This window comes from Mustelus asterias, chromosome 13, assembly GCF_964213995.1.
Source record: "Mustelus asterias chromosome 13, sMusAst1.hap1.1, whole genome shotgun sequence".
Lineage (NCBI taxonomy): Eukaryota > Metazoa > Chordata > Chondrichthyes > Carcharhiniformes > Triakidae > Mustelus > Mustelus asterias.
This window is the reverse complement of record NC_135813.1, coordinates 103,085,929-103,103,972: the sequence shown is the minus strand read 5'-3', so window position 1 is coordinate 103,103,972 and position 18,044 is coordinate 103,085,929. Positions and strand designations below refer to the sequence as shown.

General features: G+C 43.0%; 1 protein-coding gene across 2 annotated transcripts in view; it reads right to left on the bottom strand.

The window, feature by feature from the left end:
• The window catches only part of thoc5 (THO complex 5), a 38,008-nt gene extending 21,777 nt beyond the window's left edge, over positions 1-16,231 (bottom strand). Inside the window, exons 1-8 of one of the 2 annotated variants that reach the window (XM_078227391.1) lie at positions 16,045-16,209; positions 14,466-14,609; positions 11,342-11,455; positions 10,042-10,139; positions 7,476-7,622; positions 4,178-4,292; positions 1,288-1,420; positions 587-622 (exon numbers count right to left, since the gene is read on the bottom strand). In XM_078227391.1, coding sequence (XP_078083517.1) covers positions 587-622; positions 1,288-1,420; positions 4,178-4,292; positions 7,476-7,622; positions 10,042-10,139; positions 11,342-11,455; positions 14,466-14,609; positions 16,045-16,149 — 892 coding nt within the window. In that variant the 5' untranslated portion in view covers positions 16,150-16,209. Of the gene's footprint in view, positions 1-586; positions 623-1,287; positions 1,421-4,177; positions 4,293-7,475; positions 7,623-10,041; positions 10,140-11,341; positions 11,456-14,465; positions 14,610-16,044 lie in introns of both variants that reach the window. The other variant, XM_078227392.1, reaches the window with a different exon arrangement.
• Positions 16,232-18,044: the final 1,813 nt, after the last annotated feature.

Genomic DNA, 18,044 nt, shown 5'->3' with positions numbered 1-18,044 from the left:
CCTATTTGTACTAACGGGTAATGGGATAGTGCAATGTACAGCAGTATGAGGAGTTTAAAAGTTATTTATTAGTGTCACAAGTAGGCTTACATTAACACGGCAATGGAGTTACTGTGAAATATTGCAGCCTCTTTCCTACAGAAATATTTCTACATCAGTTATAGCAATTCTTGTGCAATGTGGTCAACATGTTTTCCTAAGTTTGACCAATGTCAAGTCTTTGTAAGAAATTGAACATGTATTACAAATCACAAGCTATGAAAGAGTGAAGACTAACTGCATTAATTCCACAGGATACCATTCTTAATCAAAATTTCTAAATAAGGCTGATCACGGAAGAGATCTTCGTATTTTAAGAATATACTCAAAATTTAAAAACAGATAACTTTTCTAAAATTACCACTTTAGTAAGAATAGGCCAAGTCCAAATCTGTAATTTATATTCTCAAAAATCTGAATCTGGATCTAAAATGTCACAATTTTATGAGTAAATATTTAGGTTGGAAGTTGTAACATACAAGCAGCACAGTACTAAAGGCAAGAGAAATTAAAGCTGAACAAACGGTATTCAAGTCCCAATACTCACCCTGCCCATAGGGCTGGGAGGCCTTGTTCATCTGAGCTAATGGGGCACCCACCACCACAGCCAGAAGAGGGTTACAAAAAAGGATTGTGAAAGAGAGACACGGTGTCAGTAAAAGAAAACAGATCAGCAACAAAGCTGAGCTTAATCCAGTAATTAATCTCACATGCCGAATTAGCAACCAAACAGAAGTTACTATTTGTTAATTGACAGGTTAAGAAATCAACAGTAAAAATATAAAGCTACCGCATTCAACTGTGCATCACTTTTCTGCCACACAAATGACACCCACAGTAAACACTATTAAATTATATAAAAGAGATGTGGTAGGAAAGCACAACAATTAAGCCACATTTGCCAAATTATTTCTTATTCAAAATAGTTTTTTCAAAATATGGCAACAAAAGTGCAGCACAAAAATAAAAAGATAAAAAAAAAATCAATACTGGCAAACAAAACCATGAAGAAACACTGAAGATTAATAGTGCAAACCATTTCAAGAATGAATGCATTTTTAATACATACATTTGTTAATGCATTAAGAGCAAAACAGAAAGTTTAACGTTTTCAGGTCTAGTTTGGATAGATGTTACATGCAGTACTTTTAACAAGTTATAGAAACAATGACGGAAATGAAAACAAGTGCATTGCTATTGTGAACTTTATGCATGCCAAGGCACTCAGTCGTTGTGCATTTGACTTACCACAAGCTTGCCCATAAGAATTTGCCTGCACGTACAGCACATATAATGGAGGAGGCAGATTTCTAGCGATTTCATACTGTTTGTGAGCTTGGTCAAAGGGCATAGAAAGATATTCCTGGACTGGTAAAGATGCCTAAGAAAGCAGTAAAATAAGTAGTCAATGGACATTCAACTGTTGTATAGCATAACACCAAAACACACACTGTTTATTTCATTGCAATAGTTACACGGCCATTTAACATTTATACTCGCTCTGAAGACAGAACATATATTCTAATTATTCCCACCACCCCTCCAATGATTCAGCAGCATAAATACACTTCGGTAATGCACTAAACCACACAGAACAAGGTGGCTCCTTTGTGATCACTGATGTGTGTCAATGTGCACAACAGTCGGCTTCAGTGCCCAGACTCAGAAATTCTATGGACACCAACTGGACTGGGGAGGATCAGCAGCCTCCACTGTCCCCAAGTTTGTTTTTATTTATTAGTGTCACAAGTAGGCTTACATCAACTCTGCTATGAAGTTACTGTGAAAATCCTCTCGTCGCCACACTCGGGGACCTGTTCGGGTACACTGAGGGAGAATTTAGCATGGTCAATGCACCTAACCAGCATGTCTTTCGGACTGTGGGAGGAAACCGGAGCACCCGGAGGAAACTCATGCAGACACAGGGAGAACGGTCTCTCACCCCCAACTGAGAAAAATATTGCTGCCAACTATTTAATTTTACATATGAGGGGGAAGGGAATATCAGGACAGAAGACAGGGCGGGAAAAGGTGTTTGAAGTGGGATGAAGTTCATGTGGAATATAAATACCAGGACAGACCAGCTGGGCCAAATGACCTGTTTCTGTGATGTAGATTCGAAGTAATTCTCTGTTCTTCTAAAATTGGTCAGCACACCTTTTTGTCACATGCCTGGTTGATGCTATTGCACCTTGACTGTAGGTTGTTTAAATATCCTTTCTGATTCTTATTTTCGAGATTATCCAGCAATTCATAAAATAGTTTGTGGATATTCACTGTCTAGACTTAAACTTGAGCATCGGTCAAATGCTGCACACCTCAGCAAACCCGTAACGCTGCGCGAGTCTTCAGAAGAGCGAGAAAATTAAAGAACACAATCTGTTAGAAAGTGTGCATAATAACTGGGATAGCTGCTACATTATGAATAAAATGAGCACAGTCCTCTGCTGGAACGCTGCCTGTATCAGAGTGCACAGATGTCCGATGGAAGTATCAGCACAAAGGTGCAGAATCTATATTCTTGCATTAATATTCAAGGAATATAAACAATCATATAAATAGCGATATACATTTTTGAGTATTCTAGCAGGACTAATATTCAAATTATAACATAATGGCTGAATAATTCAGGAAGTACGTGCATCTAGAATTTACCAAGGCTTGCTTCATTCAATGGGGAGTTTTGTCAACTTTGGTCAGTGCGCAGGATGGAACACTAATGGGAGGTGGAGGTTGGGGTGGTGGGAGGGGAAAGAACCATAGAACCCCTACAGTGCAGAAAGAGGCCATTCGGCCCATCGAGTCTGCACCGACAACAATCCCACCCAGGCCCTAACCCCATATCCCTACATATTTACCCGCTAATCCCTCTAATCTACGCATCCCGGGACACTAAGGGGCAATTTAGCATGGCCAATCAACCTAACCCGCACATCTTTGGAATGTGGGAGGAAACCGGAGCACCCAGAGGAAACCCACACAGACACGGGGAGAATGTGCAAACTCCGCACAGACAGTGACCCGAGCCAGGAATCGAACCCAGGTCCCTGGAGCTGTGAAGCAGCAGTGCTAACCACTATGCTACCGTGCTGCCCCAAGAGATGGGACAAGTAGTTTCTTTCTTAGATGAGGAGAGGGAGAAAGTGGAAGAGGAGACAGGTAGACACAATTAGCTGGACAGATTTGGGTTAATGCCAAATATAGAAAACTCTCAAACTAAGCAAGGTTTTACTTTATTATGAACAAGTTTTTGGGAAACATATTTCAGTTTGGCAAAGATTCTTTATGTAGATGGCTCCAGTCGCCCACACTGGATTTAACGTTCAGTCTGTCTAGAGCTTGTGACATAATCATATCGTGCTGAAATTTCTGAGGGATTTGGCTGATAGATAGATAGCACTGTGTGCTAACAAACCAAGACCTGGATTAAATTCAGCCTTGACTGACAGGACAAACATAGAAAATAGGAGGAGGCCCTACGAGTCTGCTCTGCCATTCACTTAATCATGGCTGATCATCAAAGTCAATATCCTGATCCCACCTTCCCCTCCTTGGGTAGGAATAAAGGTTAAATGTGAAATAACTCTTGCCCTTTTACACCAGGTCTTAGTGGGCATATGTTCCTAGAACAAAACTGCCCACAAAAATACATGATTTACAATCTCACTCAAATTTAGAAGGTGTGATTGCGTTTCTGTGGTTATAATTAAGGGACATTATTGGGAATAGAGGCGCATCTTCCAATTCTGCATCTAATCTAGGATTGTTTCAGGCAGACACTGGGTCACAAAGGTAGGAACGTTCCATTCTCTTCTCATCCTTGACTCTAATGAGCACAAAAATTCCAAAGTCAAATGTTTTGAGCTCTAAAAATTACAAACTTACAAAAACACCATTTTGGTTTTCAGGCTGGATGGTGCTTGCAGTGACGCATGGAGATAGCATCAAGTGACTTTGCCAAATTATTATTAGGTTTTAATAAACTGAACACAAGCACTTTGTCTCATTAGGGGTAAAAACAGTACCTGGAGTGAGCCATGCAAATCTGTATCACCATGATCCAAAAAACTTACTTTGTAATCATTGTCCTAGTCAGAAATATTAAGACGTAAAAGTTGAAATGCATTTTCCCGCATACCTGCATAATTGTGTTGAGCCTTGGCTGAAGACTGCTTAAATATTCCTTTTTTATTTCAATGTCTTTTAGAATTTTCTCTTTGTTTGCTAGTGATTCTTTATATTTTTCGGCCAACCTAAAATTAAAAACGAATAGGTTTCAGAAAGCTTTTAGTACAGAGGCTAGAGACAGAAGACAGAAAACAATACAACCTAAGTTCAGGGAGAATTAAAAACAGAAATAAGAGGGGCAAAAGGGAGTGTATGAGAAGAGCTTGGCAGGTAACCTAAATGGGAACCAAAAGTCATTTTACAACCAATAAAAGGGTGGGATAGATTTGGAACCAAAAAATAGATTGTCTTATGAGAGGTAGAGGGCATGGCTGAAGCACTAAATGAGTATTTTGTCCTGGTCAAAGAAGATTTTGATTTGATTTATTGTCACATGTATTAACATACAGTGAAAAGTATTGTTTCTTGCGCGTTATACAGACAAAACATACCGTTCATAGAGAAGGAAGCAAGAGCGTGCAGAATGTAGTGTTACAATCATAGCTAGGGTGTAGAGAAAGATCAACTTAATGCAAGGCAAGTCCGTTCAAAAGTCTGACAGCAGCAGGGAAGAAGCTGTTCTTGAGTCGGTTGGTGCGTGACCTCAGACTTTTGTATCTTTTTCCCGACGGAAGAAGGTGGAAGAGAGAATGTCTGGGGTGCATGGGGTCCTTGATTATGCCGGCTGCTTTGCTGAGGCAGCGGGAAGCGTAGACAGAGTCAATGGATGGGAGGCTGGTATGCGTGATGGATTGGGCTACATTCACGACCTTTTGTAGTTCCTTGCGGTTTTGGGCAGAGCAGGAGCCCCATACCGAGCTGTGATACAACCAGAAAGAATGCTTTCTATGATGCATTCAATGCTATAGTAAAGGGGGCAGTGGAGAAATTGGATAAGATAAAAAGATAACTTGGTACTTCAAAAGTTAACGGAGTTTGAAATAGAAAAGTCATCTGATTCGGATGGGTTGCATCCTAAGTTGTTGAGGGAAGTAATGATGGAAACTGTGAAGACTGTGGAACTTTTTCCGTCGGGAAAAAGATACAAAAGTCTGAGGTCACGTACCAACCAACTCAAGAACAGCTTCTTCCCTGCTGCTGTCAGACGTTTGAATGGACTTACCTTGCACTAAGTTGATCTTTCTCTACACCCTAGCTGTGATTGTAACACTACATTCTGCACTCTCACGTTTCCTTCTCTATGAACGGTATGCTTTGTCTGTATAGCGCGCAAGAAACGCTACTTTTCACTGTTTGTTAATACATGTGACTATAATAAATCAAATTAAATAGACCCAGGCCAAAATGTTTCAACTTTCCTCAGATTCAGGGATGGTGCCAAAGCACTGGAGGATTTGCAAATATTATCTCCTTGTTCAAAAGTGGAGAGGGGGATGGACCACGCAATTCAGGTCAGTCAAAAGTTGGTGGTGGGGAAACTTTTAAAGACAATAATTCAGGTCATAATTAGTTGACACTTGGAAAATGTGGGTTAATAAATGTAAGCCATGACAGATTTATTAAAGGCCAATTGTGTTTGAATAACTGGATTGAGATCTTTGATAAATTAACTTTTGAGGGTAGTGCGGTTGATGGGCTTTCAAAAGGCATTTGACAAAGTACCACAATAGACACTTGCTAGCAATATTAAAACCCATGGAATTAAAGGAGCAAAGGATCCACTGGTACAAATTTGACTGAGGGATTGAAAGTAGCAGTGAAGTTATTTTCCAGCCTGGAGTGATGTGTGCAGTGGTGTTCCCCCAGGTTGTCCGTTGTTTGATATATATTAATGATCTGGATGACATAAAACTTGGAAATAATGGGAACAGTGAGGAAGTTTATGTGTACAAATCATGGAAGTAGGCAGGACAGTTTAAGTGGTTAAAGAGGGTTTCTAGGCTTTATAAAGAGAGGTATAGAGTACAATAGCAAAGAAGTTATAATGAACCTTCATTAACAAAACTGCTTTGGCCTCAACTGGAGTATTGTGGCCAATTCCGGGCACTGGACTTTAGGAAGATGCGAAGGATTTAGAGAGGATGCAGATTAAACTTTAGAAAATGGTTCATTGAATCAGAGACTTCAGTAATGATGATGGATGAGAGAAGGAGAAGGTGGGGTTGTTGTCATTATAGACGGTTGATTCGTGATTTGATAGATGTGTTTAAAAACCATGAAGGGTCTGGGCAGAGAGAGAGAAAATATGTTCTCACTGGCAGGAACCAGAGGACATGGATTCAAAGTGATTGGCAAGAGCGAAAAGGGAAAACTTTTTACGACAGCTCATGATTGTGATGGAGGCAGATCCGATTGTGAATTTCAAAAGGAATTGGATAAGCAACTGAAGAGAAGAAAAGCTAATCTCTTGGCTTTGGAGAAAGAGCAGGGGAATGGAATTAGCAGAGTTCCATTCTTGCACAGAGCCGGCAGCACATGATGTTCTGAATGGCCTCCACTGCTGTAACCATTCTACATATTATTAACGTTAAAGTTTGCAGATGCCAAGAAACCTGGAAACGTAGTAAACATGGAAGTAGTTAGTAACAGGCTGATGAAATGGGAAGAAATATGACGCAGAGAAATGTGAAGTGATTCATTTTATAGGAAGAATAAAGAGGGGCAATATAAACTATTACATTTTTAAAGAGATGCAAGAACAGAGATCTGGGAATGGCTGCTAAAAAAACACATGGATCCTTGGTTTTAAAAAGTATTGATCGTAAAAGCAAATAAGTTATGCTAAAACTTTACAAAACACCGGTTAGGCCGCAGCTGAAGTACTGCGTTCAATTCTGAGCACCACACTTGAGGAAGCATGCGAAGAATCGGAAGAGAGTGAAGAAGTATTTACTAGCAGGGTACCACGGAATTATGCAGAGACACTAGGGAAACTGGAATTACTTCCCTAAAGCTCAGAAGGTGATGAAGGAATCTGAAAGTGGTGTTCAAAGTCCTGAAAGGTTTTGGTAGAATCAGGAGTATTGCTTCCAATAGCAGATGGGTCAGTAATCTGAGGAAAAACATTTTTACCTAGCGAATTATGATGATCTAGAATGCACTGCATGGATGGATGATGGAACTAGATTCAATAATATCTTTTAAATGGGACTAAATCCTTGAAATGGAAAAAGATTGCTCAGCTATGGGAGAGGGAACAGGGGAGTGGAACTAACTGGATAACTCTTTTAATGGAATCAGGAAAAGCATAAGCATAAGTGAACCGGGTCTTTTTGTGTTGCGTCAGTCTATGAACATATCCGCCGTACCTTTTACGCTGTTCAAGTTCCCAGTCTAAACGAGACAAAGTTTGCTGATGTGGATCGTTCATGGTGAACTTAGGCTTACTAATGTCCATTGGGGCCTCTTTATAGAACTCCTCCACATTCACCAAGTCAATCTCTTCATGCTTAGATCTAAAATTCAGCACAGAAGGAAATAAATTACAACCATCCATCCGATGTTATATCAACACAGAAGATCTGTAAATCTGCAGTTTTACTGAAGTTAAAGAGAGGTGGAATGAATTCAGATATATGAAGAGTCGAGTTCAGTCCAGCATTTCAGTCGAGGGGCCCATTTAGTATGAAATACAAGGTGGCTTGTGCAATTCATCTACACTTTCAGGTCCCTATATATTCAATCCCTCCAACATCAGCGTATTGTGACTGCCGTGTGTATTATCTATAGGCTGCACTGAGGCAAATTGCCAGGTCCTGGTTGGCCGCACCTACTAAACCTGTGATCTTTTCCACCTAAAAGGCCAATTGCAGATGGCACATGGGAACACCATCACCTGCAGGTTCCTCTCCCAACCTGACTTGGATACATATTTTCTTCCTTCACTGTCGCAGTGTCAAAATCCTGGAACTTCACCCACCAACAACACTGTGGGAGTACTTATAGAATCATAGAATCACTACAGTGTAGGCCATTCGGCCCATTGAGCCTGCACTGACAACAATCCCACCCATCCCCTATCCCCGTAACCCCAGAATGTATCCTGCTAATCCCCATAACCTACACATCTTGGGGACACAAAGAGACAATTTAGCATGGCCAATCAACCTAACCTGCACATTTTTGGACTGTGGGAGGAAACTGGAGAACCGGAGCAAACCCACGCAGACACGGGGGACCGTGCAAACTCCACGCAGACGGTAATACACTGCAGTAACACAATCCATAGACGCTGCAATGTTTCAAGTCTGTAATGGGAAGAATGCTCAACATCACCTTCTCAAGGGCAAGTAGATCTGGGTGATAAATGCTGGTCTTGCCAGCGAAACAGGGAATGAATTAAAACATAGTGACATTCTTTTCTGAGTCACTGCTAATGCACAATACCAAGCTGCACAAATATACATCCTGCCCTTTCCAAACTCAAGGAACACTTTAAACTATACAATGCTGGGGTGAAATATTGGTGGAGAAATTTGAAACAATGAATAATATGAAACACTGGATGACCACAACGTTGAAGATATTTGACAAGCATCAATAAAACAGACCATTTGTCTGCGATAAAGCCAAAGATAAGAACGTGAAACTATTTGAAAACATAGAACATAGAACAGTACAGCACAGAACAGGCCCTTCGGCCCACGATGTTGTGCCGACCTTCATCTGAAACCAAGATCAAGCTATCCCACTCCCTACCATCCTGTTGTGCTCCATGTGCCTATCCAATAACCGCTTAAATGTTCCTAAAGTGTCTGACTCCACTATCACTGCAGGCAGTCCATTCCACACCCCAACCACTCTCTGCGTGAAGAACCTACCTCTGATATCCTTCCTATATCTCCCACCATGAACCCTATAGTTATGCCCCCTTGTAATAGCTCCATCCACCCGAGGAAATAGTCTTTGAACGTTCACTCGATCTATCCCCTTCATCATTTTATAAACCTCTATTAAGTCTCCCCTCAATCTCCTCCGCTCCAGAGAGAACAGCCCCAGCTCCCTCAACCTTTCCTCATAAGACCGACACTCCAAACCAGGCAGCATCCTGGTAAATCTCCTCTGCACTCTCTCCAGCGCTTCCACATCCTTCTTATAGTGAGGTGACCAGAACTGCACGCAATATTCCAAATGCGGTCTCACCAAGGTCCTGTACAGTTGCAGCATAACCCCACGGCTCTTAAACTCCAACCCCCTGTTAATAAAAGCTAACACACTATATGCCTTCTTCACAGCTCTATCCACTTGAGTGGCAACCTTTAGAGATCTGTGGATATGGACCCCAAGATCTCTCTGTTCCTCCACAGTCTTCAGAACCCTACCTTTGACCCTGTAATCCACATTTAAATTTGTCCGACCAAAATGAATCACCTCACATTTATCAGGGTTAAACTCCATTTGCCATTTTTCAGCCCAGCTTTGCATCCTATCTATGTCTCTTTGCAGCCTACAACACCCCTCCACCTCATCCACTACTCCACCAATCTTGGTGTCATCAGCAAATTTACTGATCCACCCTTCAGCCCCCTCCTCTAAGTCATTAATAAAAATCACAAAGAGCAGAGGACCAAGCACCGATCCCTGCGGCACTCCGCTAGCAACCTGCCTCCAGTCCGAAAATTTTCCATCCACCACCACCCTCTGTCTTCGATCAGATAGCCAGTTACCTATCCAATCGGCCAACTTTCCCTCTATCCCACACCTCCTTACTTTCATCATAAGCCGACCATGGGGGACCTTATCAAACGCCTTACTAAAATCCATGTATATGACATCAACCGCCCTACCTTCATCAACACACCTAGTTACCTCCTCAAAAAATTCTATCAAATTTGTGAGGCACGAAAACCTTTCCTATTAATAAGGGAAACTTACTTGAATTCTAAGCACTTGGTGATTTCCTTTTGAAGATGCATCACCTCATATAGAAGATTCTGGAGTTGAAGATGAAGAGCATCAACCTTCTGTTTGGCCTGGGAAACAACAGGTAGAGTCTTTACCATCCAAAGACTGCAAATTGGAGCAATGTATTTTCATCACTACTTCAAAAAAATGTCGAATCTGAACAACATGTAAAGTTTTCCAACATTGTCATGGCATTCCAGAACTACTTCATGCCGATGTCATGTGCAGTTTTGGTCATTTCATTATAGGAAGGAGGTGATTGCATTAGAAAGGGAATCACCAGGATGTTGCCTGGGATGGAACATTTGAACCATAAGGAGAGACGGCATAGACTCGGATTGTTCTCTCCAGAGCAGAGAAGGCTGAGGGAGGGACATATTGAGGTGTATAAGATTATGAGGGATATGGACAGGGTGAGTAGGAAGCAGTTCTCCTTGATTGAGGGGGTCAATGGGGGGGGGGGGGGGGGAGATATAACATTAAAGTTTAAAGTTTTGAAGTTTAAAGTTTATTTATTATTGTCACAAGTAGGCTTACATTAACACTGCCATGAAGTTACTGTGAAAATCCTCTAGCCGCCACACTCTGGTGCCTGTTCGCGTACACTGAGGGAGAATTTATCATGGTCAGTGCACCTAACCCGTAAGTCTTTCGGACTGTGGGAGGAAACCAGAGCACCCAGAGGAAACCCAAGCAGACACGGGGAGGACGTGCAAACTCCGCACAGACAGTAACCCAAGCTAGGAATTGAACCTGGGTCTCTGTGAGGCAGCAGTGCTAACCACAGTGCCACCGTGCTGCCCCCATTCAAGGATATGGGACAAGTACTGAAAAATGGGATTAGCGTGACTTTAGTGGTAGTTACGAAGGGCCTTCTCCGCGCTGTACGACTCTTTCACTATTTAGAAACATGCCAGTAATAGCTGACTGCAGTGAAGCAACAATAATTGTAAATACTTTGCTTTGTTAAAGGCCAATATACTGGATTAATATTCCAGAATTACTACTGGAAAATAAAAATAATCATGGTTTCTGTACAATTACACAGCTACCCCACAAAAGACAGAGTAAAACCTCCAAGATCAATAATGCAGTTGAACAAATTTGAGAAAACCAAAGCAACTGGTCTGACTTTTATCCTATCTCTTTTGGAATCAGTGGTGACAGGGATGAGGATTGATGTAAAAGCAAATTTCTCTGAGACAATTATCTTCCAAAATGGAAATGGATGTTGCAAGACCTCCCCACTTTTGATGCAGACAGTATTTACCTCATGAGTTTGATCTCGACCCTTTTTTAACCTGATATGAGCCAAACGATTTAATTTCTTTAGAGTCATGAAGTGAATGCAACTTTGGATCCGTCGTTCATCAATCTCTGCTGACTGTAAGAAGGGAAAGGCAAATTAGAAATGCACAAATGTACCAAACATAAAGCATGTTTTTAGCACCTGGAAATAGTGAGATGTTATACCAAAGCTTCTCCTGCTCCACTGTCATCCTTGGTTCTTAGGCAATACTTTGCTTTTGTGTTAGTCGGTCGTGTATTCAAGAACCAACATCGGAGGATTGAGCACCTAATCTGGGCTGACGCTTCAGTGCAGCACAGAGGGAGTACAGCACTGTCAGAAGTGCTGTTTTTTAGATGAGAAGTTAAACCGAGGCACTATCTGCAATCACATGCATGTAAAATATCTTTCAGAGAACAGCAAGGGAGTTCTCCCTGTAGTTCTGGCCAATCTTTACCTTCCAATGGACATCACTGAGACAGATTACCTGTCCAATATTTAATTGCTGTTTGTGGGATTTTGCTGTGTGCATATTGGCTGCCGTGTTTCTTATTATTACAATGCTGACTACAATTCAAAAATACTTAAATGACTATAAAGCACTTTGGGAGGTCCCACAGTTGCGAAAGTTATAAGTTGTAGTTCTTAACATGTATTCTTAATTTATTTCTTTCACTTGATGTGATGTAATGGAAGAAAGCACCAACATGGATGAACTGCCTTTGTAAAAGAATCTAATATATACATCAACTTTTCCATTGCACAAATGGTATGTTCAATTTATGATGACTTGAGCTTAAAACCTAATGCTCCTCAACACTAAATTCAGCAAACACACACTCTGCACCTTTGTTTAATCTGCTGCTGACATCAGAGACAAGTTTGAAGTGAAGGCTTTCAATTACCTGCTCAGCAAGATCTTAGTTTTCTTTAGCTTCATCTTACAGAGCCTGCTACTGATATCAGGACAAATAAGTACATAATGAGGGCAATTCATTTTCTCAATTTTAATTTCCCCAAACCATCAACAGGCAGCAATAAATCCCCAAAACTTCATCTCTTAAAGACAGAAGCAAAGATGAGGGTGAAATAAAGCCACCTGGCCCACATCAGCCCATTCCTCTCTTAACATGGCATCCAATGACATTGTGAACCAACCCAACTTTTTGGCCCCTACAACCTGCCCAGTTCAAGTTGTGTAATGAAGTTCTTCTTGTTACGTACTTTAAATGATATTTGATAAATTTCATTTATATCCTCAGGTGATAGTTTCTCTCAAGGCCCGAGCTTTGTACACTTAGCTACACTCTTGCCCCCGAGTCAAAGGTTTGTAGGTTACCAACATCCTGGGGGGGGGGGGGGTTACCATTGACTAGAAACTGAACTGGACTAGCCATATAAATGCAGCGGCATGATGGTGCAGTGGTTAGCACTGCTGCCTCACAGCGCCAGGGACCCGGGTTCGATTCTCGGCTTGGGTCGCTGTCTGTGTGGAGTCTGCACGTTCTCCCTGTATCTGCATGAGTTTCCTCCGGGTGCTCCGGTTTCCTCCCACAGTCCGAAAGATGTGCTGGTTAGGTGTATTGGCCATGCTAAATTCTCTCTCAATTTGCCAGAGCAATGACGATTAGGGGATTTTCACAGTAGCTTCATTGCGGTGTTAATGTAAACCTGCTTGTGACACTAATAAATAAACTTAAAAATAGAAACAGAAGTAGGCCGTTTACCCCTTAGAGCCTGCTCTGCCATTTAATAAGATCATGGCTGATCTTAACTCTCAATGAATCTATTTTCCTGCCTTCACTAAATAACCTTTAATTCCCCATCTGATTAAAAATCTCTCGAGCTCAGCCTTGAGAATGTTCAAGGACTCAGACTCCTTGGCTTTCTGGGGTAAAGAATTTCAAAGATTCGCCACTCTTTGAGAGTAGAAATTCTTTATCAAATCCATTTTAATGAGCACCCGCTTATTCTCCAACTATGCCCTCTGGTCCTACACTTTCTCATGAGTGGAAACATCCTCCCAACATTTACCTGTCTAAACCTCTAAGAATCTTGCATGCTTCAATTGTATCACCATTCATTCATCTGAACTCCAAGGAATACAAACCCAACCTGTTTAATCTTTCCACAGAACAAAGTCCCTCCATACCCAGGATCATCCTGGTAAACCTCCTCTGTACTGCCTCCGATGATAATATAGCTTTCCTTAAATAAGGGGAGCAAAAACAGTACACAGTATGCTAAATGTGGCCTCACTAGTCGCTTGTACAGTTGCAGCAACATCTCTTTACTTTTATACTCCAGCCCCTTTGAAATTAAAGTCCACATTCCATTTGTCTTCCCTATTACCGTCCACACCAATCTGCTAACTTTCTGGGTTTCATTAACAAGGAACCCCGCTCCCCCCCAAACAAACCCCCCAGTCCTTTGTGTTACACCTTCCTGCAGCGTATCTCCATTTAAATAATAACCCACTCTCTCTTTCTTTCTTCCAAAATGGACAATCTCACATTTTCCCCACACTGAATTCCAATTTTATGCCCACTCATTTAACCTATCACTATCTCTCTGTAAACTGTTTATTTGTGCCTTTCAACCTGCCTTCCCTCCCACCTTTGTATCATCCACAAATTTGGCCACAGTAACACTCTGTTCAGAATCACAGTGCAGAATGAGGCCATTCGGCCCATCGAGTCTGCACCGACCACAATCCTATCCAGACACTATCCCCATAACCCCTTGCATTTACCCTAGCTAGTCCCCCTGACATTAAGGGGCAATTTAGCATGGCTAATCCACATAACCCGCATATCTTTGGACTGTGGGAGGAAACCTGAGCACCCGGGGGAAACCCATACAGACACGGGGAGAACTGTACACTCCACACAGACAGTGACCCAACCCGGGAATTGAACCCGGGTCCCTGGCGCTGTGAGGCTGCAGTGCTAACCACTGCGCCATCATTCCTTCCTCCAAACCATTGATATATAATTGTGAAGAGCTGCAGTTCCAGCACCTATCCCTGTGGCACTCTATTGGTTAATATCCTCCAGGAACCTGAGAAAGATCCCCACCCACCAAAATCAGGTTGGGTTCAACCTACCGCATCTTTTCCTCCTTTACTCTTCAGTTCGTGAATCTCGGCCATCAATCGCTGAAGATCCTCACAGGTTTTCTTGTACAGATCATAGTCTTTGGCAGGGTCTCGTGTATCCACTTCCACTTCTTCGCTATAGGATTTGGTCTCCTGAAACAAGTGTGTATTTCAATATTCGATGCTACATCAAAAAATTATCAAGCGACCGATAACCACTGCTACGTTCATCTATCTTACAGGCACGGTGGTGGCACAGTGTTTAGCACTGTTGCCTCGCAGCGCCAGGGACCCAGGTTCGATTCTCTTGAGTCACGGTCTGTGTGGAGTCTGCACGTTCTCCCTGTGTCTGTGTGGGTTTCCTCCGGATGCTCTGGTTTCCTCCCACAGTCCGAAAGACTGTGTTGGTTAGGTGCATTGGCCATGCTAAATTCTTACTAAGTGTATCCGAACAAGCGCCGGAGTGCGGAGATTAGGGGATTTTCACAGTAATTTAAAGTTTATTTATTAGTCACAAGTAGACTTACATTAATACTCCAATGAAGTTACTGTGAAAATCCCCTTCATTGCAATGTTAATGTAAGCCTAATTGTGACACTATTAAATAAAAAATTAAAACTTTAAATGTGAAGGAGTTAGATTAACATGGGGGGGGGGGGGGGGGGATTCATCAGCCCAGGTACTGAGCCAACTTCAAACCTGATATCAGCACTCTACATTTCCTAAAGTTAAAAAGTAATGCAGGGATTTATCTGATTTGATCTATTATTGTCACATGTATCAACATACAATGAAAAGTATTGTTTCTTGCGCGCTATACAGACAAAGCATACCGTTCATAGAGAAGGAAAGGAGAGAGTGCAGAATGTAGTGTTACAGTCATAGCTAGGATGTAGAGAAAGATCAACTTAGTGCGAGGCAAGTCCATTCAGAAGTCTGACAGCAGCAGGGAAGAAGCTGTTCTTGAGTCGGTTGGTACGTGACCTCAGACTTTTGTATCTTTTTCCCGATGGAAGAAGGTGGAAGAGAGAATGTCCGATGGGGTCCTTAATTATGCTGGCTGCTTTGCTGAGGCAGCGGGAATTGTAGACAGAGTCAATGGATGGGAGGCTGGTTTGCGTGATGGGACTGGGCTACATTCACGACCTTTTGTAGTTCCTTGCGGTCTTGGGCAGAGCAGGAGCCCCAGACCGAGCTGTGATACAACCAGAAAGAATGCTTTCTATGGTGCATCTGTAAAAGTTGGTGAGAGTCTTCGCAGACATGCCAAATTTCCTCAGTCTCCTGAGAAAGTAGAGTTGGTGGGGCTTCACCTTGTTTCTTAAAAGGGAAACAAAGATGCTGGAATGCTCAGTTTCAACAGCAATTTCCAGATAAAACTCCACTGAATTGAAATGCTGGCTGTCTCTAATATCCTGAGATCCTGGTAAGACTTTAGCACAAGGAGAGGGAGGGAGGGAGGGGGAGGGGGGGGGGGTGGGGGCTCGGCTCAGCTCCTGCTCTGCTGCCTGGACTGTGTTTGCTGGGCCCGGCCCCAGGCCTCGGCGCCCAGCCCAGCGCCTCCCTCCCCTCACCTCCAGCCACCCACCTGGTCGCCGTCCCCCCGGGCCTTCCGGCTCTCCTTCTCCACCGCCGCCCCGCCATCACTGCGGATCACTTTGGTTTTCCTCTTCTTCGCCGAATCCGCGGACATTTCACTTTCCCGGCTCCACACCAACAGTGACCCGGACACTCTTCCCACTCAGGCGGAAAGGGGAGAGTTCCTCCCCGCCTGCGGGTGGCGCTGTCCCCACACAAAGGAGGGGTGTTTGCTCCTCCCGACTGGCAGAGGGCGCTGTCACCACCACAAACCGGCGGAGTTTACTCCTCCCCGCCTGCGGGCGGCGCTGTCACCTCACCGGTGGCGGAGTTTGTTCTGCCGACCGGCAGAGGGCGCTGCCACTACCACAAACCGGCGGCGTTTACTCCTCCCCGCCTGCGGGCGGCGCTGTCACCACACCGGTGGCGGAGTTTGTCCTGCCGAGCGGCAGAGGGCGCTGCCACCACCACAAACAGGCTGCGTTTGCAATTCCCCACCTGCGGGAGGCGCTGTTGCCACACAAACGGGCGGAGTTTGCTCCTCCCCAGCAGCGGGGGGCGCTGTTTGCACACTGGGAAGGAGCCTTTTTGGGGGCGCTTGAGGTGAAGAAATAAGTTAATTTGGAAAAGATACAAAGTATTTTTTGGTTTGTTGTGGACAGTGTCAGCAAGCTTGTCCTTCTTGTCCTGCACTGATAATTTGGGGTTGTATAGTTACTGTCTTTGGATTGTACTGGGAGGAGGAATTACTCTTTAGCTCCAAGTTCAAAAACTCTGGAGAGAGTTGGAAATAACTACTGGAACTAATTTTAATTAAATAACTTAATCTTTTGAATTGGGACATTTTTACAATATTAGTCTGAACTTGAAAAGTTGAATCTACAAACTATTTATTTGCAAACAAGATAATTACATTGGCATCACCCTGCTTATTTGGGGAAAATCTGATGCTAAATGAGTTAAAAGCCCTGCGGTGACATACTTTTAAACTATCCAAATCTTTGCTCTTATTCATACAGGGTATTTGGAAGGAAGAAGGCCACGGATGACAAATGTGTTTTGTGATTATTTATGAAGTACTGTGAAGCAGACAATGTTGATTTTGCTCATTACATAAACAGCTTATATTGATATAGCACCTTTAATTAATAACATATCCCAAGGTCCTTCACAGGAGAATTATAAGATAAAAATAAGACCCTTAACCATGTAAGGCCTCTGTAGGTCAGGTGACCAAAAGCTTGGTCAAAGAGGTAGGTTTTAAGGAATATCTTAATGGAGGGAAGGAACGTATGGAGGTGGGAATTCCAGAGCTTAGGTCCTAGGCAACTGAAGACATGGTTATCAACAGTGGAGCGATTAGAATTGAGGACCTTCAGGACACCAGAATCAGATGAGCGTGAATGTCCTCTGTGGTTGTGGGGCTGAAAGCAATCACATAAGTAGGAAGGGGTGAGGCCATGGAGAGATTTGAAAACAAGGATGAGAATTTTAAAATTAAGCCCTTGGTTTACCAGGAGCCAATGTAGGTCAGCATGTATGGGATGATGGGTGAAGGTGACTTAGTCTGAATTTAACACATGGGCAGCAGGGTTTTGGATGATCTCATGTTTATTGAGTGTAGAATGAGGAAGACCAGCCAAGGATGTGTGGGAATAATCAAGTCTAGATGTAACAAAGCCATGGATGGCACAGTGGTTAGCACTGCTGCCTCACAATGCCAGGGACCCGGGTTCAATTCCGGCCTTGGGTGACTGTCTGTGTGGAATTTGCACGTTCTCCCCGTGTCAGTGTGGGTTTCCTCCGGGTGCTCTGATTTCTTCGCACAGTCCAAAAATGTGCGGGTTAGGTGGATTGGCCATGCTAAATTGCCCCTTAGTGTCAGGGGGATTAGCAGGGTGAATACATGGGGTTATGGGTGGGATTGTTGTCAGTGCAGGCTCAATAGGCTGAATGGCCTCCTTCTGCACTGTCAGGATTCTATGATTCTCATTCTAGGAGAGGGGTGAA